The 27536-nt window shown below is 56.7% G+C and overlaps 4 protein-coding genes across 16 annotated transcripts; 3 read left to right on the top strand and 1 right to left on the bottom strand.

Annotated features, from left to right (window-relative positions):
- The first annotated feature begins 303 nt into the window (after positions 1-303).
- On the top strand, positions 304-21392 carry KDM6B (lysine demethylase 6B). 7 transcript variants are annotated; one of them, XM_037028311.1, is made up of 25 exons: positions 304-427; positions 7381-7497; positions 9426-9515; positions 12333-12463; positions 12733-12876; positions 12968-13109; positions 13321-13419; positions 13524-13743; positions 13853-13945; positions 14032-14193; positions 14279-14482; positions 14572-14916; positions 15019-17198; positions 17302-17428; positions 17535-17640; positions 18399-18604; positions 18712-18776; positions 18859-18930; positions 19023-19171; positions 19302-19416; positions 19526-19713; positions 19845-19986; positions 20323-20449; positions 20558-20728; positions 20856-21392. In XM_037028311.1, the coding sequence occupies exons 6-25, from the start codon at positions 12973-12975 to the stop codon at positions 20877-20879; spliced, it is 4932 nt and encodes a 1643-aa protein (XP_036884206.1). In that variant the 5' UTR covers positions 304-427; positions 7381-7497; positions 9426-9515; positions 12333-12463; positions 12733-12876; positions 12968-12972; the 3' UTR covers positions 20880-21392. The 7 variants fall into 7 exon arrangements, with proteins under 7 accessions (XP_036884206.1, XP_036884203.1, XP_036884205.1 ...); XM_037028308.1 differs by lacking the exon at positions 9426-9515 and having other exon boundaries at positions 12337-12463; XM_037028310.1 differs by lacking the exon at positions 9426-9515.
- Positions 21393-22232: 840 nt separating this feature from the next.
- Positions 22233-23417, top strand: TMEM88 (transmembrane protein 88). Of its 2 annotated transcripts, none has more exons than XM_037028316.1 (2): positions 22233-22645; positions 22771-23417. In XM_037028316.1, exons 1-2 carry the CDS (start codon positions 22436-22438, stop codon positions 23023-23025), a joined length of 465 nt encoding a protein of 154 aa, XP_036884211.1. In that variant the 5' UTR covers positions 22233-22435; the 3' UTR covers positions 23026-23417. The 2 variants fall into 2 exon arrangements, with proteins under 2 accessions (XP_036884211.1, XP_036884210.1); XM_037028315.1 differs by having other exon boundaries at positions 22756-23417.
- A 605-nt stretch (positions 23418-24022) lies between these two features.
- On the bottom strand, positions 24023-25736 carry NAA38 (N-alpha-acetyltransferase 38, NatC auxiliary subunit). Of its 4 annotated transcripts, none has more exons than XM_037028218.1 (4): positions 25654-25732; positions 25198-25314; positions 24355-24996; positions 24023-24184 (listed from the first exon to the last, which is right to left on the bottom strand). In XM_037028218.1, the coding sequence occupies exons 3-4, from the start codon at positions 24767-24769 to the stop codon at positions 24072-24074; spliced, it is 528 nt and encodes a 175-aa protein (XP_036884113.1). In that variant the 5' UTR covers positions 24770-24996; positions 25198-25314; positions 25654-25732; the 3' UTR covers positions 24023-24071. The 4 variants fall into 4 exon arrangements, with proteins under 4 accessions (XP_036884113.1, XP_036884115.1, XP_036884114.1 ...); XM_037028220.1 differs by lacking the exon at positions 25198-25314 and having other exon boundaries at positions 24355-24538; positions 24729-25072; positions 25654-25724; XM_037028219.1 differs by lacking the exon at positions 25198-25314 and having other exon boundaries at positions 25654-25736.
- CYB5D1 (cytochrome b5 domain containing 1) lies at positions 25314-27536 on the top strand. Of its 3 annotated transcripts, none has more exons than XM_037028213.1 (4): positions 25314-25598; positions 25695-25771; positions 25882-26100; positions 26669-27536. In XM_037028213.1, exons 1-4 carry the CDS (start codon positions 25439-25441, stop codon positions 26897-26899), a joined length of 687 nt encoding a protein of 228 aa, XP_036884108.1. In that variant the 5' UTR covers positions 25314-25438; the 3' UTR covers positions 26900-27536. The 3 variants fall into 3 exon arrangements, with proteins under 3 accessions (XP_036884108.1, XP_036884109.1, XP_036884107.1); XM_037028214.1 differs by having other exon boundaries at positions 26634-26857; XM_037028212.1 differs by having other exon boundaries at positions 25314-25771.

The raw sequence follows: 27536 nt of genomic DNA, 5'->3' as shown, positions 1-27536 counted from the left end.
GAAGCACTGTAGGGCCTAAAAGGGGGTGTGGCTAAGTTTCAGGGCCGGGCTAGAAAGGGAGGCGGGACTTACTTTGGAAAGGCGCGTGATCTAAATGGAATAGGGGTTTGTCAGACACGGATCGGGGCTGAATCCCGCACGTTACACCCCGAAATCCGCAATCTGCACTCGGTATCTCTTTTGGTACCTGGGCTGAGGCGAGAGGGACCTGCAAAAGGCGGGGTGGAGCCGGAGGGGGGTGGACTTCGGCGCGAGGAAGGGCGGGACCACAAGAAGGGGGCGGGGTTGGGGGCGGGGTTTGTGTTGGAAAATCCAACTGCGCCACGGGGCGGAGCGGCCCCCCCAGCCCCGGCCTGGGGAAGGGGGGGCCGCTCGACCCCCTGGGAGACCTTGGGGAGTCTGAACACCTGGGACACCCTATAATCAGGTAACGGGGGGCACGGGGGCATCTGGAAAGAGGGCAACCATCTCCTCTAAGGGGGCGGGACGCCTGAGTCGCAGACGAAGTAGAGCTAGGGGTGGACGTTTGGGTCTTGGCAAAGGCATTGGGAAGAAGACTGGGGCGCAGGACATTCGAGTCCCCTAGAAGAGAGCAAGACGGGAGTGGGGCAAGGGCTGAGAGGCAGAAGGCTTGGGTTCCGGATGTTAAGAAAAGCCTGAAAGGACTCCCTGCCCCCTTTGGCTAGGATTCCCCTTCCTGACAATAGAGCGGGGCGGGGCGTGGCGGTCCCTAACTGCAGGACAGAACTAAAGGTGAGAGTTTGCAAACAGGTCTGTATGTAGGCCCTTGGTGGTCTGACGTGGCCAAGTAGGGATGTGTCCCCGATCTCGGGGCTACTGCAGTTTCTCCCCAGTGCTTTTCATGAAGGTTATAGCTCCAGCCCTGACCCTTACACCAGGAGCCCCAATAGCCTGTGTGTGGTGGCCTCCGGTCCATCCAATTCACCGCACCTCACCTCACCTCCATTCACTCGACTTCATCCCGCTCGTCTCGTTGTCCCTGGTCCTGCCCCACTCTGCCCTCTCCCGGCTCGGGCCCTTCTTTGTGCTTGGGGTTCCCGACAAAGCCACGAGATGGCGAGGGCGAGACGCACAGGCTGAGCTGAGGCGAGTGAGGTGGAGGATAGGGCGGTGAAAGCAGCCAGAGCCGCACTACCCAGCCAGAGGGAAAGGTGGGCTGAGGTGCTCTTTTGGTTTCCTGTCACCTCGGCCCCTTACAGGAAATTGTGGGCGGGAGGGCGAAATGTATGGGGTGAGGAGGGGGCTGGGGACTCCCGTCTCTGCCTCCCGGAGCTGGGGTAAATAGGGAGTCGACAGGCGGGTTAGTTACTAAGCAACGCACATACGCTTCCAGTCTACTGTGGCTTGTGGCTGTGACTTGTGGGGTGGGAGTTGGCGAGGGAGGGAGGTGAGGTGAGGTGGGAGACTGGGAAAGGTCTAGGGCAGGATGCCTGGTTCTCTGGACAGGGAGAGCCTGGGAGGAAGGAGGGCAGGCAGCAAGCTGGCACGAAAACGGATTCAGCGGTAGTTAAGGGAGAGGCGGGATCCTGGCGCGACGCGGAGCTCTGCTTCCCTTCCCCCGCGGGGTTGCTTGCCCTGTTGCCAGAGTAACGGGGGAGCTAGACTACTGAGCCGAATTCCCGAACTCATGCGTCTGCCCAATCCGCCCTAGCGTACGTCCCTGACATCAAGGCCCTGGCAGCCAATGTGGTGGAGGCAATATAGAGCGACAGGAAGAGGGGAGGGGCAGAGGTTGAGAAAAGGAAGCGTAGCAGCGGGGGAACTGCACGTGCACTCCCACACGCTCGCACCCACTGCCCCTCCCTCCGCCGCACGCGCCGGAATCCGCCCCCCGCCCCGCGCTTGCGTCGCGGGTCGGCTCTCACTGCCCCCCCGCTCCCCCCCAAGCGTTGAGTTTGCTAGGTATTGCTGGGCTGGGCCCAACCCCCCACCCTCTGCTGACCCAGACGTCTGGGTCCGCCTTCCCTCTTTCTCGAGGTCTCGAACGATTAATTCCCAGCCTTGGGTGGGTTGGACCGGCTACCTTTTTCCCACCAACCTCCCAGTTGGCGCACCACTCTCCCAGGTGGTGGGCTAGACGGAGCTGTGGTTTCCAGCCCCATAAGCTCCGCTGCTGCCTTCCCGGGCTCTGGCTTAGGTTGCCTCCCCAAGAGGAACAGAACGGGTTCCAGCGCCCCTTGCCGACGTTTCACTCGCTAGGGCCCAGCTGTTTGTTGGTGGCAGGGGAGCATGCTGCGGGGAAGCCCTGGACGACCCAGGTGACTTCCCGGGCCATCACGCCCCTTCGCTTGATTTCTTCTTTGATATGCACCCAAACTCTTCGAATCCCAATGCTTCTTCCTCATTCTCCCAGGGGCTCTTTGCACCGCCCTCGGCTCCTTTAGAGCTGTTTCTGTCCGTCTCCACTCGTTCTTCCCGGCTTCTCCCGGTTATATAACTCTTTCTCTTGCCGTGTCCTGGTTTCAACTCCACAGACTCCGCCCTGTAACAGCGCGGGGAGGGGCAGGAGAGTTGGGGACCCAGACACTTTACGGCTGGCGGCCGGCAGAGGCACGGGGGATCTCACAGATAGGAGACGGAGTCCCGCGGGACTCGGCGCCCCCCGCCCCATACTCCCACCGCCCACCTCCCACCCGAGATCTCGCCCGGGAGAGAGAAGGCACAGTATCTCCGGGAGGCGTGTGAGAAATGTGGGTTGGGAGGTCAGGGCTGGAGGCGGAGAGGTGGAGCCGAAAGGCCCGAGTCCCAGGGATTGGAGCCGTACTGGGAGAGATAAATGAAGAAGCAAATCTTGCTTCCACCTTCCCTTCCTTTTTGGGTTCCCAGAATTCTTAAGGCTATTTCCCAGGAAGCATAGCCGGTGGCCCCTCTCCGCCCCTACGTGTCAAAGGTCGATGTTAGAGGTGGCCTGGGATGATGTCACCAGTGCACGTGCCCCGGGATGGTTGCCAGGCAATGAGGCCTTTTCCCTTCTCCATTGCGGTCCCCCACCTCTGCCCCTAGTTCAGATCCAGGCCCTTGCCATCTTTTCCCCCTCTCCCTTCCCTTGGCCTTAGCATCCAGCAGGTGGGAAACCCTGGCCTGGAGTTTTGCGGAGGGGAGGGGCACGGGTGTGGTGTGGTGGAAAGACCATACAACCTTTTGCTGGGCTAAGAGAACTCTGGGTCACTTTTCCCTAGATTGGCACAGAAGAGCTTTCTCTCCAAGCCCCCTTCTTCCTAGAGAGAGCCTTCCAGATAGATGTCTTTTTACTTTTCCACCTCCTGCATTGCCTGCTGTCCGCTGGCCCAGTGTTCGTTCCTGTCGAAGTGAGAGTAGTGGCAAGACAGCTACCCCCAGAAGAGGGGCTGTGTGTAGCCTGGGGGGTTCGCTGGGCACCAGCTCATCTTTGACCTTAATGACACCCTCACCTCTGCACTCAATAGTGAGAAGGGTCAAGAAATAGTGATCAGACTGAGAAATTAGTGTGTTTATCCAGCATAGGTAGGTGGATCTCTCTCTTAGGGAAGAAGGACTCAGTTGATAGCTATGGCTGCCCTTGTCCATTAAGTCCTGGGGTTGGTTATGGTATTGGGAAAAAAATGGTTTCTCTTTTTATGTGTCTGAGAGCTTGGGCTGTCAGATCAGACTNCAATAGTGAGAAGGGTCAAGAAATAGTGATCAGACTGAGAAATTAGTGTGTTTATCCAGCATAGGTAGGTGGATCTCTCTCTTAGGGAAGAAGGACTCAGTTGATAGCTATGGCTGCCCTTGTCCATTAAGTCCTGGGTTGGTTATGGTATTGGGAAAAAAATGGTTTCTCTTTTTATGTGTCTGAGAGCTTGGGCTGTCAGATCAGACTTCATTCCATTCCCAGCCCTGCCACTTAGTGGCTATAGGAATTTTGAAATTTCACAATCTCTCTGAACCTCATATTCTTCACCTGGAAAATTTAAGTATTAATAGAGTACCTACCTTCTCGGCAGTTGGGAGGGTAAAATGATAATTTATGCACAGCACTTAGCACAGTGCCTAGCACAGAAGGCACTGTGCTAAGTGCCTTAAACATTCTGAATGAATGTTTATTGCTAAATGGTGTTATTATTTTTATTATTAAAGTTGGTAGACCTGCATTAAACTGGCCAGTACCTTAGGAGTTCTTTAGGGAGAAGTGGAGAGTTTGTTAATGGGGGGTGGGGAGGGGAAGGGGCATGGGGATTAGCTTCCACTGCTTTGTGCACTTTATTTGATGAAGGCTTTAGTCAGATTTGTATAGCTTTCTGTAGGATTATTTTTCCTCCTCTTGGAGAGGAAACAGCCAAGGACTATTCCTCTGGCTGTGAAAATAAAATAATTGTATTGTGGTTCTTGACTTTTAAGCAAGACCCCAGTCCTCTCCCCATGTTGTTTTCTGGAGCCTTTCAATTTGCAAAGGTACTCCACAGTTTCCTTTTCGGGGACGGGGCTAGGCTGGGGGGGTGTAAAAGGTTGGGGTGGGTGGGTGGAGAGAGACTAGTGCTGGGGGCTGAGGGGGGGGTAGTTAAAGGAAGAGACCGGAAGGGAGGAGGGAGCCTGCTGGTGGGGAGGGAGGGAAGGGAGGAGGTGGAGGAGGAGGAGGAGGAGGAGGGAGGGGGTTGGGGAGAGCCTGCTACAGTTCTTTGTTTGACTCCGGGACTCGGGGACGGGGAGGAGGAGGGAGGGAGGCAGAGGCTGCAAGCGCTGGGGCAGGCCCAGGAGGCAGAGGAGGGACCGTCTCCCCCGCCCCCCTCCAGCCCCCACTCCCCCCCTGCTGCTCCCCCCTCCCTACCCGGACTCTGGGGGCACCGCCGGGGGACAGACACCCAGCAGGTAACCCCGGCCTGGCTCGCCCTCTCCTCTCCGATTTTCCTCCACTCTCTCCCGGACGACCCCTTTCCCCGGTTCCCTTCCTCATTTTCTCCTGGCCTTGTCTCTTTTCCCTGGCCCTCCTTCTTCCATCTACCCCACTTGGGCTTGTCGCCCGAGCTGGCCGAGCTGCCGTCTCACGCAGCCCGAGTCCCTTCCTTTAGTCCGACAGATAGCCTGTGTGCTCCAGGACTGCCCATGGCACCATTTGGGGCTCTGTCTCGCTGCTTCTCTGGGCTTTGCTTTCCTGGCCGACCTGTCCCCTGGGGCTCTTTAGAAGGAGGGAGTCCCTGTCCTTTCCTTGCTCTCCCAGTTCTTGCCCCCCAACTCTGGCCCCCTTTCTCCTTCTGGCAGTCTCTAGGGGTGGGGAGAGAACCGGAATTTGGGGGGCCCTCTGGAGGGGCAAGGGGCTCTGTGTCGCTTGGGAAAGGGGCTGTGTTTGTGTGGGGTGGGGGTGGTTAGCAACCTGGTTGCCTCTGTTGTCCCTTTAAATGGCCCTCACATTTCTGGGGACTTGTGAGGGGGGTGTCCAGCCGCCTGCCCTGGGGGCAGGGCCCTGGGTTAGTCCACACAATCAGGGGTGGTAATGATTTAAAGGGACAGTCTTGGTGTGGCCACTGCCACACTGCGCCAGCAGGAAGGGGAGCCGGCAGGCTGTGTCTAGAGAGGCTTGGCTGAAGAGCAGGGCGTTTCAGGCTGAGTCTGTTGTGGGGCCTGCCAGGTCTGGGACTGCTGCTGCTGCTGGGAAAGTGTAAGGAGGGGTGACAGCTTGCTCTGGGGAGCATTCAGCCTGGGCTTTCACCAAGGCCCACCTTTGGGCTTATGGACTTCTTGGCCAAGAACCACTCAGTCCAAACTACATAGCCTGTTGGTGACCAGGTTGGGGCCACCCGAAGGTCTCCAGGTCAGCAGCCTGGCCCAGGCACATTGGAGCTGGTCCTTCAGCTTCCCCTTTTGTTGTTTGGCTCTGTGCACAAGAAAGCCCCAGCCCCTCCCCCAGCTCCCTTTCCCAGTCCACATGCCCCCCCCCCAACACACCCACCCCAGCTGTTGGACAGATGAATTACAGCCTCCGGCTTTGGGCCAGGACTGGTGAGGGATTAAAGCTCTGGGGCTGGCCCTTTAAATGGCTGTTGGCCCCTCCCCCACTCTGGTGTCCAGATACCCCGTACACCTTTCACTGACCCCCTTGGCTGCCCCTCACTCCTCCACTTGGCTTGTCCTAAGGACTGGCACTCCTCTCTCTCCAGGCTAAAGCCTCCTCAGCATCCCCTTTCTCCCCAACATAACTACATACACAAATGGCACAGATTTCCCCCCTCTTTCTCCTTTCCTCCATCCCTCCCTCTCCCTCTTTCTGGTCTCACATTCTTGAGTGTCTCTCTCCTGGCAGGTTCCCTTTTCTAAGCAGAAGCACCTTGCCAGCCTGGCCTTCCTAGCCTTCAGCTGACCACTAAGCTAGCCCAGTGAGGGGCCTTGCATGGGTCAGAAATAGCACCTCCCTGGGGGTAGTGTCATCAGCAGCCCAGGCAGCTTGCTGCACATTGCATCATGGAGGCTGGGGGCTGGAGGCCCGAGTCTCTGGGGCAGGGGAAGGATGGGGGCTGGAAGGCCAGGGGATGGAGAAACTGGACTGAGAATGCAAGTGTCTGAGGGAGCCCAAGAATCTTTGTCCTTAAGGGCAAAGAACTGTGACTGAAGGAGGAGAAAACAAACCCCTCAGGAGTGAGTTTAAGGTGAAGACAGACTTACGTCTGACCCCTGGATGAACACCTGATTCTTGGCCTTGGACTTAGACTAAAAGGCCTAGCTTCTCTTTGAGAGTTAGGAGAGGAGGGAGTGGGCCTCTATCACCTTCTTGGGCCATGCAGAGGAAGGAGGTGATGGGGAAACAGGATATGGAAGGGAGGCTTGCAGCAGAGGCCACGTCCAGACCCAAGACCAGAGTCCCAGTCCTTGCTGAGGAGGAAAGTTTCTCCTGCTGGGCCTGTTCATCTAGTCTGGCCACCTGTGCTGCTCTGGAGACCTGCCTGCGCCCGCCTGGGGGAAGGGGAGGGGGCAGAGTCCAAAGGGTGGGGTTGACTGGTGTCTTGATAAGGTTAGGGAGGAGGCAGAGCTGAAGGAAGAGGATCTTCTTGCCTGGGGGCAGGGTTGAAGCCGATTTAGTGTTCACAAGTCTGAGGTAGCCCAGGCCTACTCTGGGACCAGGAACTCTCTCAGCAAGAGGGTCCAGTCAGAAGAGGGATCATGGGTTGGGTGACCACTGTGGACTTACACTATAGCATGCTCCCCTTACCCCACCCAGGTCCAGGCTACTTCCTAAATGGGAAGGCTGGAGGACCACTTTAGGTATGGCTTTTTCTGGTTGCCACGGAAACAGATTCTCCCATCCCATCTGACCACCAGAGCCAGGTTTCTCCTCAATAAAGGGAAAGATAGCACACGGAAATTCTCCAGACTTAGAGAACCCATCTCTAACTGGCTTTTTTCTTTTAGGTTCCCCCAGGCACCATGCCAGCCCCATAGTACCATCCACCTCACCCACTGTGGTCTGCTGCACCCCACCATTGGGGCACTGATTCCAATGAGACAGGACACACTGAACTCCATCTGGTAAGCACTATCCCTGAGCACTAAACCTGCCCTACTCCAATAGTCCAATTCTGCACCACATGCTTGAAGAAGAATGATATGATCTAGATTATGCCCATTCCTCAGAGTAATCTAGTCCAGTTTTGAGCATACCCCCGCCATCATTCTTGAGTGATTCAGCCTTCCTAGTTTATGGAGTTCCCTTTGTTGCCTACGAATGGTTCAGCCCTGTACTTCAACAGCCTCTCCACTACCATCAGAAAATCTCTCCCCAGTGCTACAACTCAGTTGCTTATTGAAAATTGCATTGAGCTGGGGTTTGCAAGTTGGAAGGTAAAGGTGAGATAGCCTGGAAGGACTTTTCTGGGAAGGGGGAGGGCAGGGCTTTGTCTTACTAGAGTTGTGGATTTGGATACTGGAGACCATTGCTACAACAACTTGCTGTTTCCATGGCAGTCTTGGCATCTCACCTTTCCTTCCAATCCCCTTCTGTTCCATTCTGTTCCCACTGCACTACAGCATTTGCCCCTCACACCCTAAGGTTTACTCCTTTGCTGCTTACCTTTCTCCTCCTACCAGTTCTCAGCCTAAAGCCCTGCTCCACCCCCTATTCCTCTGTAGGAGAAAAAATGGTACCTAAGGCAAGAAATTAAGTTCTCTAACTGTGCTTTGCTCTTCTCCATTATTCACTGAGTTTTTCATTGGGACTTTTTTTCCCCCTATATGTCTCTATTTGGCAAGATGGTTTGCATGTTGCTGTGCCTCAGTGGAATTGTATCGAATGGATGTGTTAACTGAATAAGTGTCATTGCTAAGAAACCAATGCCTTCTCAGATCCTTTGCACAGTCTCCTCTCCACACCTTCTCTAGAGGACGTGAGGTATTTGAGATGGTTACCTGGAGCAGAGCTGAGGGGCAGGCTGGCCCAGGAAGTGGCCTGTGAGGATAAAACCAACAGAGGGAGAATAGGACAATAGGTCACAGGCATTATAGGAGGGTGATATGAATGAGGCTCTGGAAGGAAGCTCAGCTCTTTCATTCTTGCGCAGAATGACCTTGACCAAGTTACCTGACCTCCCTGAGCCTCAATTTCCTCATCTGTAAAATGAGTTATAAAAGTAAGTCCTACGTCAGATTTTGGGGAGGAGTTTTAAAAATGTATAGAAAGTGATTAACACAGTGCCTGGCATATAAGTATTCAGTAAGTGCTGGCAATTGTCATTCTAATGGGAGCCCCAGGGAACTGGAGGTTAAGCAAGGATATTGAGGCATGGATATTGAGACAGAACTTGAATGAAAGCAGACAGACACCCAAATACTTGTCAAACAGAAAGATCACTGATCCAGCAAGACGTCAGGATTTAAGGGAGTGAGGGGAGGAATCAGTAGGGTCAGTCTGCTCCAGTGTTTTTCTGACTGTTCAGGATCTGAAGGCAAACAGAAGGGTATGTGCAGAGACACACGTGATCACGAAAGTGATGCAGAGGCAGACCCAGACAAAAGACCCAGACAGGAGCTAGGCAGACACACAGACAGAGACAGCCGCCCAGAGTCATGTAGACAGGCTTAATGACGGAACGCGTCAGACGCAGGCACTGAAGAAGATGAGCAGATAGGCAGGTGCACACGGGTGCACACGGAGGCACACACCGGGACCCATACACCGCCGACCTCGTCAGACAGACTGCTGAACACAGCGGTCCAGTCAGAGGCAGACACAAGGCTCGCAGTGACACACAGCGGGCCAGGCAGGCACTGTCACTCCTTGGTGGGGGGCAGGGAGGGGCCAGCAGGGGGAAGGCTGGGGAAGGGAATCCCGAGCGGGCGGCCTGCCCGGGTGGCTGAGTCACAGCGGAGCCCCAGCCGGCGGCCCTCTCCTCCGCCTCCCCCTCCCCCAGGTAAGAAGCGAGTTGTAACCCCTCGCTTCCACCCTCGCTTCCACCCGGCAGAATGAAGGCTGGCAGGGAGCGGGTGCTGCGGAGTTCCCGGACGGGCCCCACCTCCGCGCACGTGCAGCCTGTCTGCTGACTGCCTGCTCGGTAAAACCCTATTTGCGGGGTCTTGTCTTAGGTCAGCTCGTGAGTCTGGCGAGCCTCTCCGGCCCCCAACTCCGCATCCCGCGCGGCTGGAGCGGTTCTTGGCGGGGCTTCTTGGGCTTTAAGCCCAGAGAGAGTTAAGTGGGTGTGATTGATGGAGTGGGTCTCTCTCGGGGCTCAAGGGGGAGGGGGTCAGTTAAAGTCCCGGAGTCTGGAGCCCGGATGGAGGGGGCGGAGCTGGATTTAGCCGGGAGTGCCCGGATGGAGAGGGCGTGGCTTCGTTTGGAGAGGCCTTAACCCTTTATGAGCTGCTGACTCCTAGGACTGTGGGTCGGGAGGGAGAGGCTGGAATGTCTGACCCGAAAGTGTACTGCCCTGCAGGCTGACTTTGGCCTTGTGCCTCTACCTCTCGCCTGTCGTTGAGGAGTCTGGGTGTCTGTCTTTGTGCCTGTCGGTGGTTGTCCCCTCCCCTTGGTTAGTTACAACTGGGAGTCTGGGAGGGCTGCTCCTGCCCTAAAGCGAGAGTGGAGGTGAGAGTGGATGGCGAGCTGGCTGCCGGCGCCTGGGGAACAGGTGTGAGCGTGGCGTCGGGGCTGCGGGGCGCAGGGAGGGGCGGTCGTGAGGGAAGACGAGAGGGGAAATTCCACGGGACCCGTGGTGAGCGGTGTGTGGGCTGAGTTGTGTCTGCCAATGACTGTGTGTCTGTTTTCAGGGAGGCGGGGGCTGAGTCAGTGGGAATAGGGGAAGGTTTTCTGGTTGACTCACGGCCCCCCACCTCAAGCCTGAATCAGACCCCGAGGGAGGGCTTTGTAAAGGAGGTGGGTGGGGAGTCAGGCGCCTGGGTCTGCGCCCGTGTCCCAGGTCAGGACAAGAATCCATGGTGGTTGGCAAAAGTGAGTGTGAATTTAGTATGCAGGAAGTTTTTGTCCTCTAGTGAGGGCTGCTGTATTTTGAGTTCCGGCGGGGGTGAGGTGGATAAAGGTGGGAAGGGGCTGGAGGGAGGGACTTCTCTGGTTTAGGGAAAGCTGAGTCAGTTCCCCGTGGGAAAGGGGAAGTGGTAGAGGGGAAGTGTCATCATCGCAGAAGGGGAAGCTTCATTTCCTGGTAACTGGCAGTGCCTTCGGCATCACTTCCCAAGCGGGGATATATGCATCTGATATCTGGACCCCCAGTTCCCCGTTTTCCCATGCTTGGACCATAGTTTTCAGGACGTGGGGGTGAGGGGAAGCAGCCGGCCAGGCTATACTTGACCGTCGTGAAGCGCAGTACATGTCCCAGACCTTGGCTACTGACCAGAAGGCTGTAATGGTGAAGAGAGTGAGTTCTGGCAGAAATTCCACCTGAACAGCGGAGAGGGTTCACAGAGCCTAAGTGTCTGGCGGGGTTCAGCGGGGTGTGGCGCGCCGGGACCTGTAGGGTCCAAGCTCTTGCATGCAAACAGACGACCTTGCCCTGTGGAGGGAGGACTGTATTCACCAGAAACCCGTTTGCCCTTGTGGGCTGGGTGGAAATTTCCCCACAGCGCAGACTTTTCTCAGTGAAGGCAAAGTTTCCAGCCACCCCCAGCCCCTGGTTGCTCGTTCTCCCCCGGCTTCCTTCCCGGCCAGAGCTCCAGCTGGAGTGCTGGCCCCGCCCCCGCTGCTTTGTACTCGACACTCGCCTCTCGCAGTTCTTTGTACTCTAGACTCAATGGACCGATCTCGGGGACGGAGCCCGCTCCCTACTTGAGGGAACGCCGGGTAGGAGAGGAGAAGCCACGGGCACCGAAATCCTGGGGTCTGAGAAGCGAGAAAAAAGAACTGGGGCTAAAGGGAAGGTGCCCAGGAAAGGGGAGCGCTGTGCCCTTTGTGGGTCGAGACAGCACTGAAGGGAATGGATGGAGGGGGGGTTGGCTGGGGGGGGCATGAAGGAGGAAGTGAAACTGGTTCTGGTTCTTTAAGGGAGTGGGTGGTGAGAGTGGGACAAGGGTGATGTCACCGCCTGTCGGGCCCCGCCCTCCCTCCCTAAGGACCCCCCCCTACTCTTACACACGCGGCTTCCGCTGCGCAAGTAGCCACGTCACGGGCAACCCCCGAAATCCCCCCTCCCTTGGGGGGCGGGGGCCACGTGGGCCGTGGGGAACCGCGTGGCCCCAGCGGGGAAGGGCATAGAGGATACTGGAGCCACGCGAGAGGGGCCACTGGGGATCGTGGTGTGCGACTTCTCAGAAGTTGGGGTTTGTATTTGGGGGGTCAGTTGGTATTGAAGACTTAGCCAGAAGAAGTGGAGGATCTAAAGGTACTGGTTGTGAGGTTGGGAGCTTGACTGTTTTGGGATGGGGTCAAGTGTGGGGAATGGAGCACTCAGATCGCAGCGTAGGTTTGGGTGCTGTAGAAGACACCATGACTGGCCAAGCAGTCCCAAGGGGCGCACGAAGTGGGGAGGTCAGGCACTGGGCGAGGTGAAGTGAGGAAGACGTACGACGCCTTTATCAACATTGTGCATCTGTCTACGGTCCACCGGTCTTACGGCGGTGGGACTGGGGATAGGCCTCCGTGGTGGGCTAGTGGGGAGCACTGGCGGCGGCTATGTGGGTGCGTGGGACTTGCGGGGAGAGCTATTCCCGAAGCTAGCCCAGGCGTGTGACTTGCTGCATTTACCCACGCGGTTACAGGGACCACTGGCCCCAGGTGTCGGGTCTGAGATGGAGACCCTAGGTAGAAGCTGCCGGGTCACGTTGGGGTCACCCGGGCCGAGCCTGTCCGTCCGGCTCCGCAGCCCCTCCTCCCCTCCTCCCCCAGCCCGCTGCGGTGGAGCTAACTTTGTTCCTATTGGTTCTAGGCAGGCTGTTACTGAGGCGGAGACGCGGGTGATGATTGGCTTTCCGGGCAGAGAGGAAGTCCTGTGATTGGCTGGATTCCTGGAGCTTACTGACACTGTGAGAGGACGCTCCCACGGAGGCCGGAGGCCGGGTAAGCCCCTGCGGCTTCACCTATGGGCTCCCAACTGACTGATTGTTCCACTCCTGCTACTACACCGGGTTCCTAACCACTCTCTTGGGCCTCCAGGGACTCCTTAGGCCCGGTGGGCCTACCGTCAGGGAAAGCCAAGGCCTGACTCCTTGAGCCGATGACAGACCTGTGGGATGCTGCAGCCAGGCCAACCCAGCCCAACCCAGCCCCTGAACCCTGACTGTGTTCTGGCCCGCTTACTTCATTCCTTTGCTTCCTCCTCTCTGTAGAATTAGCTGTGAAAGGCCCTGGACGACTATCTGGGGGCAGTGGGCTCTCCTGTCAGAGCGGCTGGAGTTGGGACCATCACCCCAGAGAGCTGGGGCAGGGGGCTGTGCCCGATCTCCAGGGCTCCTGGGGCCACTGCTGACCTGGTAAGGGAAAGACTAGGGCTGGGTTGGCTGGGTGTGTACAGGCAGCTCAGGCTGTACCCGCAGTAAGACAATAATCTCTTCCCTGACTCAGGCTGGATGCATCGGGCAGTGGACCCTCCAGGGGCCCGCGCTGCACGGGAAGCCTTTGCCCTTGGGGGCTTGAGCTGTGCTGGGGCCTGGAGCTCCTGCCCACCCCATCCCCCTCCTCGTAGCGCATGGCTGCCTGGAGGCAGGTGAGAATTTGGGCCATCTTTCTATCTCTAGGAATTTGTCTTCCCATCTCCTGTGCCCCTCAGTCTCTGTCATTCTCTGGGTTTCTACCATTCAGTGGGCCTCAGTGTAGCCCTCACCTAGTTTTTGTTACTCCCCCAATGCCATCCTTCCTTCCATAGGGACAAGAGTGCTCCACCTTGATGTACGTTAACACACCCATTCTCTTTCCAGGTGCTCTGCCAGCATTGGGCAGCCCCCACTTTCTGCTCCCCTATCTTCTTCACATGGCAGTAGCTCTGGGCACCACAACAAACCATATTATGTTCCAGGGTGAGTGAGGATTCAAAGGTGCTGGGGATGGGAGGTAAAACTGGGTCCTTGAAAGAGTTCCCCAACCCTGATAGCCCCTCCTCTCAACCCCTTTGGCTCTGTAGGACACCCACCCCAAGACCCCTCCATGGAAAGCTGGAATCCCTGCATGGCTGTGTGCAGGCATTGCTCCGGGAGCCAGCCCAGCCAGGGCTGTGGGAGCAGCTTGGGCAGCTGTACGAGTCAGAGCATGACACTGAGGAGGCCATACGCTGCTACCACAGCGCCCTTCGATATGGAGGAAGCTTGGCTGAGCTGGGGCCCCACATCAGCCGACTACAGCAGGTGAGATGAGGCAGGACACTAAGAAACAAAGATTGTGCCTTCTGGCTCAGTGCCCTCATCTCATGCCTGCTTCTATCCTGTCATCTGCACCCTTTCCCTACCTCACCAGGCCCAGCTCTGGAACTTTCATGCTGGCTCCTGCCAGCACCGAGCCAAGGTCCTGCCCCCACTGGAGCAAGTATGGAACTTGCTGCACCTTGAGGTGAGGCCAGGGCTGGGTGGGCTAGGGAAGAGGGCTGGGCCAGGTATGCATTTGAGCCATTCTCTCTCCTCTCTTTTTGTCCTCAGCACAAGCGGAACTATGGGGCCAAGCGGGGAGGTCCCCCAGTGAAGCGAGCCGCTGAATCCCCAGTGGTGCAGCCTGTGCCTCCTGTTGTACTCTCAGGCCCCTCAGGGGAGGAGGGCCTCAGCCCTGGAGGCAAGCGCAGGAGAGGCTGCAACTCCGAGCAGGTATGGTTGTATGTGGTGGGCAGGTAGACAGTGAGTAGGAGGAATGGGGCAAGGAATGGGATTCTCACACCCCTTTTTCTTCTAGACTGGCCTTCCCCCAGGGCTGCCACTGCCACCACCACCATTACCACCACCACCACCACCACCACCACCACCACCACCACCCCTACCCCTGCCTGGCCTAGCCACCAGCCCTCCATTTCAGCTGACCAAGCCAGGGCTGTGGAGTACCCTGCACGGAGATGCCTGGGGCTCCGAGCGCAAGGGTTCAGCACCCCCAGAGCGCCAGGTGGGCACCTCTCTGTTGACCCTTCTCTCTCACTCACAAGCCTGTGTATCCTTCATTCCTCACTCACTGTCCTTATTTGTCTCCCCTAGGAGCAGCGGCATTCGCTGCCTCACCCATATCCATACCCAGCTCCAGCCTACACTGCGCAACCCCCTGGCCACCGGCTGGTCCCGGCTGCACTCCTAGGCCCAAGCCCCCGCCCCCCAGGAGCAGAGAGCCATGGCTTCCCTCCTGCCACTCGTCCCCCCGGAAGTGACCTTAGAGAGAGCAGAGTTCAGAGGTCGCGGATGGACTCCAGCGTTTCACCAGCAGCAACCACCGCCTGTGTGCCTTATGCCCCTTCCCGGCCCTCCGGCCTCTCTGGCACCACCAGCAGCAGCAGTAGCAGCACCAACAACACCGGTCTCCGGGGCATGGAGCCGAGCCCAGGCATTGTGAGTGATCGCCACAGGTGGAAGATGGAGTGGGGTGATTAGTGGGCGCTTGTCTGAGTTGACTCTAGCAAACCTCTGACCAACCCCATCCTTCATTTGCAGCCCGGCGCTGACCATTACCAAACTCCCGCGCTGGAGGTCACCTCTCACCAAGGCCGCCTGGGGCCCTCGACACATAGCAGTCGGAAACCTTTCCTGGCAGCTCCTGCTGCCACTCCTCATCTGTCTCTGCCACCTGGACCCCCCTCACCTCCTCCTCCACCCCCCTGTCCCCGCCTCTTACGCCCACCACACCCTCCTGCCTGGCTGAAGGGCCCGGCCTGCCGGTCAGCCCGTGAAGATGGAGAGGTCATAGAGGATCTCTTCTTTGGGGCTGAGGGACGCCCTCGCCCTCCTCCACCACCCTTCCCACATCGTGAGGGCTTCTTGGGGTCTCTGGCCCCCCGTTTTTCTGTGGGCACTCAGGATTCGCACACCCCTCCTACTCCCCCAACCACCAGCAGCAGCGGCAGCAATGGCAGTCACAGCAGCAGCCCTACTGGGCCTGTGTCCTTCCCCCCACCTCCCTATTTGGCCAGAACTATGGACCCTCTTTCCCGGCCCCCCAGCCCAACAATGAGCCCCCAGGACCCACCACTTGCACCCCTGACTCTTGCCCTGACTCCAGCCCCTCCTTCCTCCTGTCACCAAAATACCTCAGGAAGCTTCAGGCGCCCGGAGAGCCCTCGGTCCAGGGTCTCCTTCCCAAAGACCCCCGAAGTGGGGCCAGGGCCATCTCCAGGCCCCCTGAATAAATCCCCCCAACCTGTGCAGCCGACAGTTGGGGAACTGCCTGCCCGAGGCACGCGACTCTTTGATTTTCCCTCTACCCAATTGGAGGACCAGTTTGAAGAGCCCGCTGAATTCAAGATCCTACCCGATGGGCTGGCCAACATCATGAAGATGCTGGATGAATCCATTCGCAAGGAGGAGGAGCAGCAACAACAGGAGACAGGCGTAGCCCCCCCGCCCCCCCTGAAGGAGCCCTTTGCATCCCTGCAGCCTCCATTCCCCACTGACACAGCCCCAACTACCCCTGCTGCCACCACCGCTGCCACAACCACCACCACCGCCCAAGAACAGGAGAAGAAGCCACCACCAGCCCTACCACCACCACCTCCATTAGCCAAGTTCCCTCCACCCCCGCAGCCACAGCCACCGCCACCCCCACTACCTGCAGCAGCCAGCCCAGCCAGCTTGCTCAAATCCTTGGCCTCTGTGCTAGAGGGACAAAAGTACTGTTACCGGGGATCTGGATCAGCTGTTTCTACCCGTCCTGGGCCCTTGCCCACCACTCAGTATTCCCCCAGTCCCCCATCAGGTGCTACCGCCCCACCTCCAACCTCAGTAGCTCCTAGCACCCAGGGCTCCCCACAGCCCTCTGCTTCCTCGTCATCTCAGTTCTCTACCTCAGGTGGGCCTTGGGTACGGGAGCACAGGGCAGGTGAAGAACCAGCCCTGGGCCCCATGAACCCTGCCCCACCGCCCCCACCCCTCCCTCTGCCCCCTGCTCGTTCTGAGTCTGAGGTGCTAGAAGAGATCAGTCGAGCTTGTGAGACCCTTGTGGAGCGGGTGGGCTGGAGTGCCACAGACCCAGAAGGCCCAGTGGACACGGCAGATCCTATGGACACGACAGACCCAGTGGACAGTGGGACTGAGCAACTGCTGCCTCCTGCCCAGGCCAAGGAAGAGAATGGTGGGGTGGTGGCAGTAGCAGGACCAGGTGGCAGCAAGCGGCAGCAGAAGGAACATAAGAGGCACAGGCGAGCCTGTAGGGATATTATGGGTCGGCGGCCCCGTGAGGGCAGGGCAAAGGCCAAGGCCAAGGCCCCCAAAGAAAAGAGCCGCCGGGTGCTTGGGAACCTGGACCTGCAGAGCGAGGAGATCCAGGGTCGTGAGAAGGCCCGGCCAGATATTGGTGGGGCCTCTAAGGTTAAACCACCCACAGCTGCTGCCCCTCCTCCAGCGCCTGCACCCTCTGCCCAGCCCCCACCTGCATCAACCCCTGTCCCTGGGAAGAAGTCTCAGGAGGAAGCTCCAGGGCCACCAGGTGTCAGCCGGGCTGACATGCTGAAGTTGCGATCACTTAGTGAAGGGCCTCCCAAGGAGCTGAAGATCCGGCTGATCAAGGTAGAGAGTGGTGACAAGGAGACCTTTATTGCCTCTGAAGTGGAAGAGCGGAGGCTGCGCATGGCAGATCTCACCATCAGCCATTGTGCTGCTGATGTTGTGCGTGCCAGCAAGTGAGTTAGGGGTTGATACCCATGAGGCTGCTGACCTGGCTGGATGGGAGGCTTCCTTCCCCTATCACCCTATTTCTGTCCTCATTTCATTGTTGTCCTGCAGGAATGCCAAGGTGAAAGGGAAGTTTAGAGAGTCCTACCTTTCCCCTGCTCAGTCTGTGAAACCGAAGATCAACACCGAGGAGAAGCTGCCTCGAGAGAAACTCAACCCACCCACACCCAGCATCTATGTATGTGTGCCCCTGCCACAGGTTTCTGAGACTGCTGGGGGCTGTTGGGGTGCTCTTAGCCTAGGTCAGGGCTCTGATCTAGCCCTGTCTCCTGGTCGTCCTTCAGCTGGAAAGCAAACGGGATGCCTTTTCACCAGTGCTGCTGCAGTTCTGTACAGATCCTCGAAATCCCATCACCGTGATCCGGGGCCTGGCAGGTTCCCTGCGGCTAAGTGAGTGTGTGGAGCAGGAAGGTGGGGGTGTAAGGCTTTGGGGTGTTGGGATGCTTTGAGAGCCCCCACATTTTTAAGACCCAGAAGATGTAGCTATAGAGACCTCTTCTCAGTCTCAGATAGGCCATATTGGAAGGGTCCTCAGAATGACAGGTCAGCTGATCCCAGGCTTTTTCCCCCATCTCTCTCCAATAGTGAGCATGTGGGGAGGGGATGTATCTCAGGGCCTGGTTAGAGTCACTTTTGGTTTTCTTGGTGATGAAGGATGAGAAGAGTACAGGTTGTAGAGTATTCTTGAAAACTCATGAACTGGGGCTTTTTTTACCTTTATTGTACAAGATTTCAAACATGCGTAAAAGTAGAAAGAACCATATAAAAATCAATAGTTTCCTCTATACCCTTGTGTTTTTCCTTCCACTGAGTTACTTAAAGCACATTCTAAGCTTTCACTTAATTTTTCATTGCCTCAATGATAAAGATTCTGCTATTCATTAAGCACCTTCTGTGTGCACATGTGGCCTCATGTACACCCAAGGAGGACTCTGGTGGTGGGGCTGAAGCTCAGACCAGAAGTGGAAGAAAGGGCTGGTGATAGATGGCCAACCTTCCTGTGGCACTGGGGTCCCCTGGGGCTGACCTCGGGGAAGCCTGTGTCCAGTTGGTTAGAGCTTGGGAAGTAAGAAGGGACAGAGTGAGTTGAGTCCTTGTTTCCTGCCCTCTGCCTCTGCCCCAATGCCCTGCTCGGCCCTCCCTTGCAGACTTGGGCCTTTTCTCCACCAAGACTCTGGTGGAAGCGAGTGGCGAGCACACTGTGGAGGTGCGCACCCAGGTGCAGCAGCCCTCAGATGAGAACTGGGATCTGACAGGCACTCGACAGATCTGGCCCTGTGAGAGTTCTCGTTCCCACACCACCATTGCCAAGTATGCGCAGTACCAGGCGTCATCCTTCCAGGAGTCCCTGCAGGTGAGAGGCGAGCATAGGGAGGCAGGGGTGTGGGATCAGGGGACTTGGAGAGGGGCTTTTGTGGGAGAGCTCCTGGAAGGTGGCTGACCCAGCCTATGGCCATGCAGGAGGAGAAGGAGAGTGAGGATGAGGAGTCCGAGGAGCCAGACAGCACCACAGGAACCCCTCCTAGGTATTGTACAGTATGCCCTTCTTTTCATGACTTTGTCCCTTCCCCGTGCTTCTCCACCAATATGTGCTCTTCGCCCCTGCAGCAGCGCACCAGAACCGAAGAACCATCACATTATCAAGTTTGGCACCAACATCGACCTGTCTGATGCCAAGCGGTCAGTGGGGCAGAGCCCAGCAAAACTGGGGCAGGAGTGCTGATGGGTCTGCAGATCCAGGTTTAACCTCTCACTTTTATTGACTACTGCAGGTGGAAGCCACAACTGCAGGAGCTGCTGAAGCTGCCCGCTTTCATGCGGGTAACATCTACTGGTAACATGCTAAGCCACGTGGGCCACACAATCCTGGGCATGAACACGGTGCAGCTGTACATGAAGGTCCCTGGCAGCAGAACACCAGGTGCGGAGGCACACTGGGGGCGGGGCTGGTGTCCACGCTGCTTCGTCAGCCAATGAAGGCCGAAGGGTGGGTTTGTAATGGAGCACAGGCCTGTCCAGACTAGCCAGGCATTATCTCTTGCCCCCTGCAGGCCACCAAGAGAACAACAACTTCTGCTCTGTCAACATCAACATTGGCCCAGGCGACTGCGAGTGGTTCGCGGTGCATGAGCACTACTGGGAAACCATCAGTGCTTTCTGTGACCGGTGCGTGCCCCCCGCCCCCCCTCCCGCCCCCGGCTCTCTCATCTCACACTAGGCCCACCCCCTATGTCCCGTCTTTGGGTCTCCATCTGATCCTTTGGCCACCCCGCAGGCATGGTGTCGACTACCTGACAGGTTCCTGGTGGCCAATCCTGGATGACCTCTATGCTTCCAATATCCCTGTGTACCGCTTCGTGCAGCGCCCTGGAGACCTCGTGTGGATTAACGCGGGGACCGTGCACTGGGTGCAGGCCACCGGCTGGTGCAACAACATTGCTTGGAACGTTGGGCCCCTCACCGGTGAGAGTGGGGTACAGAGCCACTCAATGTTGAGTGGTGGAGCCTCTTTGTGGGGAGCTTGGAGGGCAGCCAGCTTTGAGGGAAGGGGCTAGGAGTTTAAGAATCTTGTAGTGACCCCTTCTGGCCTGCAGCCTATCAGTACCAGCTGGCCCTGGAACGATATGAGTGGAACGAGGTGAAGAACGTCAAATCCATTGTGCCCATGATTCACGTGTCCTGGAACGTGGCTCGTACTGTGAAAATCAGCGACCCCGACTTGTTCAAGATGATCAAGTGAGGGTCCTATTTGGGAGGGAGCCCATCTCCACCAGACCTGGTCCCAGCCTTGTCCTGCATGTCAGGGGGAACCCCATTCTCCATCTTTCTCTCCACCCTTTATGGGATGCGCTCTGTAGTGTTACAGTGCTGGGGTGGGTGAGAGGGCTACTACTGAGTTGTTTTATTTTCAGTGACCCAAATAGAAAAAGGCACATGTGAAATTTCGACTGTTTTAGAAGCCCAGGTCAGGGCATGTGACCTGGTCACGGGAGGTGCTCAGAAGATAAGGGTTGCTGTCCTGCTGGCAGGCGTGCCTCACACCCACCCCTCCGTCCACCCCACCCCCGCCAGGTTCTGCCTCCTACAGTCCATGAAGCACTGCCAGGTGCAACGGGAGAGCCTGGTGCGGGCAGGAAAGAAAATTGCCTACCAGGGCCGGGTCAAGGATGAGCCTGCCTACTACTGCAACGAGTGCGACGTGAGTGGGCCATTTCCCTCATATTCACTTCTCTCTTCTTGCCTGGAGGAGGAAGCCCCCAGGGGCAATCCTCCTGGTGACTACCATTACCACTCCTCCCTCTCCCAGGTGGAGGTGTTCAACATCCTGTTCGTGACGAGTGAGAACGGCAGCCGCAACACTTACCTTGTGCACTGTGAGGCCTGTGCCCGGCGCCGTAGCGCAGGCCTCCAGGGCGTGGTGGTGCTGGAGCAGTACCGCACGGAGGAGCTGGCGCAGACCTACGACGCCTTTACGCTGGTAAGGCCCAGGTGCTGAGGCACTGGGCTGGCGGTCGGGCTGGAAGCTGCTATGGGGGGCGGGCTGTAGGGTGGGCTAACCCGCCCCTGCCCCTGAGCCTCCACCCCCTCCCGCTTTCTCCCCGCAGGCCCCAGCCAGCACGTCTCGATGAGGCCGGATGCCCCGCCCGCCTGCCCTCCGCAGGGCGCCGCGGGGCCACCAGCACACGCCTGGGCTGGACCTAGGTCCCGCCTCTGGCCGGGAAGGGGGTCGGGCCCAGCCCTTCCACCCCATTGGCAGCTCCCCTTCACTTAATTTATTAAGAAAAAATTTTTTAAACAAATATGAGGAAAAAAGGAAAAAAAAAAAAGGGAGACGGGGGGAGGGGGCTGGCTGCCCCTCGCCCACCAGGACCTCCCCTCACCGACTTTGGCCTTTCTAGCAACAGACACAAGGACCAGGCTCCGGCGGCGGCGGGGGTCACATACGGGTTCCCTCACGCCTGCCAGCCGCCTGCCCGGCGCAGATGCGCGCGGCTCGTGTATGTACATAGGTGTTACGGCAGCCGAGGTTTTTTAATGAGATTGTTTCTATGGGCTTTACCCCTCCCCCAGAACCTCCTTTTATTTCCAATGCTAGCTGTGATCCCTGTACATGTCTCTGTTTATTCACTTGGTTATGATTTGTATTTTCTGGTTTTTTTTGTTTGTTTTTGTTTTTAATTTATAACAGTCCCACTCACCTATTTATTCATTTTTGGGAAAACCCGACCTCCCGCACCCCGCAAGCCATCCTGCCCATCCTTCCAGGGGCCGCCCGCCCGCCGCCGGGCTCTCCCTAAGCCCCAGTTTGGCCTGAACGTCTCCACTCACGCGCGGCTTCAGCCGGGTTCTCATGGTGCTCAAACCCGCTCCCCTCCCCTACGTCCTGCACTTTCTGGGACAAGTCCCCCCACCCCATCCGCCCCAACCCCAACCTTGCCTGAGGGTGAGCGACTCCTGTACTGTAGGGGAAGAAGTGGGAACGGAAATGGTATTTTGTAAAAAAAAATAATAAAATAAAAAAAATTTTAAAGTTTTAAAAGAACTATGAGGAAAAGGAACCCCATCCTTCCCGGCCCCAGCCAATTTTTAAAAACACGGATCTTCCCCTCACGCCCTCCACCCCCACCTCCTTTTCTTTTTAAACATGAAAACAGCCCAGGGCCAGAGCCTCCCTGGTGCAGGGACACCCCAGAAGAATTTCTCTGGGGCTTTATTTTCGTGTTATCAGTTTTTTCTCCACGCTGGGGCTGCGGAGGGGTGGGGGGTTTACAGTCCCGCCCCTGCGCACTGCACTGTCTCTCTGTCCCAGGGGCAGAGGGGTCTTCCCAATCCTACCCCTATTTTCGGTGATTTTTGTGTGAGAATATTAATATTAAAAATAAAACCAGAAGAAAAATCCTGTTTATAGTGTGCTGGTGATAGGGAGAGTACTGGGAGGAGGGCTGCAAGCCCGTGATTGATGGGGAGATTTGTGCAGACCCCGGCCAGGGCGATTCCCCTCCCCGGAGGTGCCTCTGGAATGTCCAGATCTCTGGTTTGCTCCTCTAAATGGGGGGTGCCTACTCTTGGAGCTGCATTCCAGGATGAGGGGGGTGGGGTGGGGTGGGGAGAGGCTGGGACGGGGGAGGGGCAGGAAAGAAGGCTATAAGGGCCGCGGCTCAGGCGGGCAGAAGTCAGGCAGGCCATGGCGGATGTCCTCGGGGCCCAGAGATCGGTTCCCAGCGGCGGCCCAGAGCCCCGGGACCCCTTGGACTGCTGGGCCTGCGCTGTGCTGGTCACCGCTCAGAATCTGCTCGTGGCTGCCTTCAATCTTGTTTTGCTGGCGCTGGTGTTGGGGACCATCCTGCTACCCGCTGTCACCATGTTAGGCTTCGGCTTTCTCTGCCACTCCCAGGTGAGCAGCGGGCGCCCCAGGGTGTGCGGGTGTATGGTGGCGGTGGGTGTATGGATCACATCTCCCAGACTGGGCTGTTCGACTTGAGCCTGACGCCTCTTATCTTACAGTTTTTGCGCTCCCAGGCACCCCCTTGCACCGCGCACCTGCGGGACCCAGGCTTCACGGCCCTCCTGGTCACCGGATTCCTGCTTCTCGTGCCGCTGCTTGTGCTTGCCCTGGCCAGTTATCGCCGCCTCTGCCTGCGCCTCCATTTAGCCGACTGCCTCGTGCCCTACAGCCGAGCCCTCTATCGGCGTCGGCATACCCCGCCGGTGCAGCAAATCCGGGCCTCACCAGGGTCCCAGGCCGTCCCCACATCAGGAAAGGTATGGGTTTGAGGACGCTGGATCAAGAACCCTGACGACTGCCTGCCTTTCAGTAGGCCCAAGGACCTGAGGACCCCTGGGGGTCTCCCGACCTACTTTGATCCCACCCCTTGCCTAAGCGGGTCCTAGCATCCCTCTGGCGAACTGCAGCATCTGTGGACCCAGTGCTAGTGAAAATTCGCCACACCCTGGAAAACCCTTTCTTTTCACTACTCATATCTGAATCCTGAACATTTGGGCTGGACCCTGCACACACACACCCCGCCTCCCCCCCCCCCTTTGTGTATTGGACAACTGAAAATCGCTGGTGCCCTCCTTTTCTGCTGCAGCTCCTCTAGTATTTACCGGTCCAAGGGTGAGGTTGGAGGAGTGATCACATGTTAATAAAGAGTTAATGAACTGAACATGCTTCTAGGATGCTGTGAACAGAGGGGTGGTACAAATACGATCACTCCTGTGCCCAGAGGCAGGAAACATGGGAGGAGGTGTGCGGCTCAAGTGTGCAGAAGGGAGCATCCTTCAGCCTCTCGGCTTTCTCTTAACCGCATTAGCTTGCTCTTCCTGGCCAGACCCGAGCTCTGTCCCTGACCCCAAAGTAATCTCCCCAACAACAGAGTGGAGGGGGCCTGGCTTTTGTCGCCTGCCCTGCTCCCCTTGGGGACCCAAGCCCGTTCTCTGACCCCAGCTTAGAGGAACTCGGGTGTTGCCGGGCCGGGGAGGGAAACAATGGGCCTTCCGGAACAGGATGACACCCCTCCGCCCACTCCCGCCACAATTCTGGAGCAGCAGCGTGGAAGGGAAGATGGAGGGGTCCACCCTGGGGCCTACTGGTCCGAGGCTCAGCCTGTGCCCCACCCCCGCCTGCGAACCTGAGGGGACATTTGGCACTCATGATCGCCCAGGTTGTGGAAGGAGGTTTGACAGTGCCTCCGACTTAAGATAAACCTCCCCTCTAGTGGTGGGGTGTGAGATCTCTCTGCCCAGGCATCCCAGATACACACACACAGACCACTTCGGTTACAAGTTTAATGAAGTCTGAAAGGCATGCGCGATCGTGGTTAGATATAGGGAGGCCCCGCCAGGCTCTCTCTTTGCACCTCAATAGAAACGATGTGATGTCCGGGTACCATGGCCAAGCCCAGCACACGGGGTTCCCCAGCAGAGAAGGAATCTGGAAAGAAGGGTCAGAACATCAGGGAGGTAGGACAGCGTTGGTCCCGCCCCTTTCGAGCCAAGACTTCCAGCCCCAGAAAATAAGGGGTGCAGCCAGGCACTGAACGGAAAGGGAAGTGCCTTGAGGCTCCACTGCATTCCCAGGCGATGGATTTCCCAGGCACTGACCCGAAGGCTTGAGGAACTCCTGCGCCGAACCTAGGATAACATTGCAGTCGCGGTCCGTGCAGAGGAAGCAGCCGACCAGTGTCCGTCCATCTGTCATGCGAATGCGCATAGTCTTGTTGAGTAGAGCCTCCAGCTGCCGCCTGGCGCGCGCAGCCGGCGAGTCCTCGCGCTCCCCGTCTGAGTCCTGCGCGGGGCAGGACACGGGCTCAAACCACACTGCCCAGGCTGCTGCCCGCCCACAGAACCACAGCTCCCGACAGTGCGTGGGGCAGTCACACGAACCCCAGAGGCTGCCGGGAGCTGCAGTCCACCCTCCATTCCTCCACTTTACTCCCCAACTGCCCCTTAATCTCGGAACCCGAGCCCGCGCTAACCCCAGCGCTGGAGCTGCTTTGACGCCGACTACAACAGCCATTCTCCTCTCGTAGCAGCATGGTCGGTCCAGCTCCAGCCATTAGTCCCGGGACCTCCTCCAGGCCCTTCAACTCTCTGAGAACCTTTCAGGTCCGGTGGTCTGAGATATCGCGAGCTCTCCACGCAGCTTTTCTTTCGCGAGATCGCCTCCTAGTCTCCTCGGCAACTGTAGATCTCGCGATCTTAAGGCTTCTCCACGCTGCGGTTCACTGAGAGCTATTACGCCGGCTGTATTGAGATATCGCGAGAAACTTTCTCCAGCTTTCCTTTTTTTTTTTTTACATATTCTTGAACTCCGCCCCCCCTGGAATTTAGCAAGATACTTTTTCATAAACGCGCAAGTCCCCCTTGTTTTTCTGTCTCGTGAGAAACTCTATCCTAAATATCCCTCGTAGCCCAGACCACTCTGAATTAGAACGGTGTGCTCACTTTCAACCCGGAACTCCCGAGGAAGAAACTCAATTATTTGAAAGCGAGTGTCGGACTACATTTCCCATGAGCACACGCCACTCTTTGCCCACCCAGGGCAGGATCTCTGTACGGTGGCTGGAAAAAGACAATCGTTTCCATGTCAGCGGGTAAACGCTCTCACTTTAGCACCTGGACGAGGGAGAATGCAGTACTGAGTGCGTGCTGAGGAGCGAGGGAACCACTTAAAGGAGCAATAAACATGCCACGCCGAGGCTTAGTGGCTGGGCCAGACTTTGAGTATTTCCAGCGTCGATATTTCACGCCGGTTGAGGTGGCTCAACACAACCAGCCGGAAGACCTCTGGGTGTCTTACCTGGGATATGTATATGACCTAACGCCATTGGCACAAGAATACAAAGGTAAGGGCCACATTTTGTTTGGGTCAGCTTCGGGGTGTGTATTTGAGGTACCTACTTCTTGGGCAGACGGCAATGGCGGCGGCTGCTCCTTTCCAGGAGATCTGCTGCTGAAACCCATCGTGGAAGTTGCGGGCCAGGACATCAGCCACTGGTTTGATCCCAAGACCAGAGACGTGAGTTCTGCCCGGTGTTAGGGGGAGGAATGGGGAGGAAAAAATCAGGGTCTAGCCAGAGCATGAGATGTTGACTACTCTACCCCTCGCCCCCAAACCCTGCGTTAAAGATCCGCAAGCACATAGATCCGCTGACTGGTTCCCAGAGATACCGCACCCCTCGGGGTCGCTTTCTGCACGTTCCACCTCAGCTGCCCCGTTCCGACTGGGCCAATGACTTCGGGAAGCCCTGGTGGCAGGGGTCACGTTACGAAGTGGGGCGGCTGTCAGCCAAGACCCGGAGCATCCGTATAATTAACACGCTCACGTCGCAGGAGCACACACTGGAGGTGAGAACTCGTGCCTGAGGGCAGGTTAGAGGGAACTGGGTATCCCAGCAAATCTCCAAGTAGATGTTCAGGCCATCAGCTCTCCAAAACCGGTGGGAAATGTATTTTCTCCCCTTGTAGGTAAAAGTAAGAAAAGCAGACCACCTAGGTCCCCACGGTTGGGAATTCGAGGAGTGGCTGAGTCACAGGGTACAAGACTCCTTCATAAGCTCAGGGCAGCAATTCATACATCGTAGGGTTGATGATCCTTGGAAGCTTTTACATGCTGTGGGAGAGCAAATGAAATTGGACTCTTAATAGTCTACCCTGTTGTGGGGATGAGGTTACCAGACAGTGACAGTGACTCTTAGAGCCATCCATTAGAAGTGGCTGCCATAAAGACAGGTAGGACTTTAGGGCATGCTGGGGCTCCAACTTCATTTCTGGGACTGTGGAGTGTCTGAAGTGTATCTGCCAAGGGAGAATTCTGATCCTAACTCTCACCTTTTAGGCTCCTGATCTTTGCTTGGAATGTGTGTGTGTGTCCCACCCAGAATTCTGGGAATGGGTTACTTTTTGTGTTCTCCAGGTGGGGGACCTGGAATCAATGTGGGAAATCCTACACCGCTATCTCCCCTATAATGCACATGCTGCCAGCTACACATGGAAATATGAAGGGAAGAACCTGACCATGGAACATACCCTGGAAGAGAATGGGATCCGGGATGAGGAGGAAGAATATGACTATCTCACTATGGATGGTGCACTCCACACACCTGCAATACTGCTCTACTTCAATGATGACCTCACAGAGCTGTAGGAAAGGAGATATATGCTGATGTAGACTCGAGACATATTTTTTATTTGGCTGTTTCTGTACCCTATAGGGAAAGAGATGGGGATTGGGTGGGGAGGTGTGCCTAGACCTTGACTTCTATTCTACTCTGGGCACTGGCTTGTGGTTCCCATGCCCTTCTGAAATGTAAAGGTCTGCTTCTCCAGGTCCATTATAATTTACTCTGAAAAAGTTAGGGAGAATACTAGAAATTAATTAATTTTAATTAATTAATTAAAGAAGATAAAGTATCTTGGATTAGGGAGATGCAGCATAGTCAGATCTAAGAGCTCAGGCAGAACTTTTTGATAATAAGAGAAGGAGAAGTCTTACACAGGATGAGGGATGGAACAACTTTACTTGGCAATGATGGAAATGGGATAGCTGCAGGAAGATGGTGTTTACAAAGACAAATAGAAAATACCTATCACTGGCCATGCAAAGCTAGCTAATCTCTCTTCTGAATAGTATTTGGCAGCTGAAACCCAAGGGAGGAATGAAAGTGAATGGTTACCAGGGATTTCGGGTTAGATATTATACTATGTGCTTTATACACCCTATTTAATATAACTACCCATTACCACTATTCTACAGATAAGTCTTTTGAAGTTTTGCAAGATTT

This window comes from Sturnira hondurensis, unplaced genomic scaffold, assembly GCF_014824575.4.
Source record: "Sturnira hondurensis isolate 20B ecotype Veracruz unplaced genomic scaffold, ASM1482457v3 Scaffold0019835, whole genome shotgun sequence".
NCBI lineage: Eukaryota > Metazoa > Chordata > Mammalia > Chiroptera > Phyllostomidae > Sturnira > Sturnira hondurensis.
Note: the sequence above shows the minus strand (reverse complement) of the source record. Positions and strands in the feature narration are given on the sequence as shown.

Coding starts and splice junctions, on each gene's coding strand:
- KDM6B (XM_037028308.1), top strand. CDS start 12,973: ATGCATCGGGCAGTGGACCCTCCAGGGGCCCGCGCTGCACGGGAAGCC. Junction 17,429..17,534: donor CACCCACACCCAGCATCTAT/GTATGTGTGCCC, acceptor GTCGTCCTTCAG/CTGGAAAGCAAACGGGATGC. Junction 19,172..19,301: donor CCCTGGCAGCAGAACACCAG/GTGCGGAGGCAC, acceptor TGCCCCCTGCAG/GCCACCAAGAGAACAACAAC.
- TMEM88 (XM_037028315.1), top strand. CDS start 22,436: ATGGCGGATGTCCTCGGGGCCCAGAGATCGGTTCCCAGCGGCGGCCCA. Junction 22,646..22,755: donor GCTTTCTCTGCCACTCCCAG/GTGAGCAGCGGG, acceptor CTTATCTTACAG/TTTTTGCGCTCCCAGGCACC.
- NAA38 (XM_037028219.1), bottom strand. CDS start 24,769: ATGGCTGTTGTAGTCGGCGTCAAAGCAGCTCCAGCGCTGGGGTTAGCG. Junction 24,185..24,354: donor GGAGTTCCTCAAGCCTTCGG/GTCAGTGCCTGG, acceptor CCTTCTTTCCAG/ATTCCTTCTCTGCTGGGGAA.
- CYB5D1 (XM_037028212.1), top strand. CDS start 25,439: ATGCCACGCCGAGGCTTAGTGGCTGGGCCAGACTTTGAGTATTTCCAG. Junction 25,772..25,881: donor TTGATCCCAAGACCAGAGAC/GTGAGTTCTGCC, acceptor CCTGCGTTAAAG/ATCCGCAAGCACATAGATCC. Junction 26,101..26,668: donor CGCAGGAGCACACACTGGAG/GTGAGAACTCGT, acceptor TGTGTTCTCCAG/GTGGGGGACCTGGAATCAAT.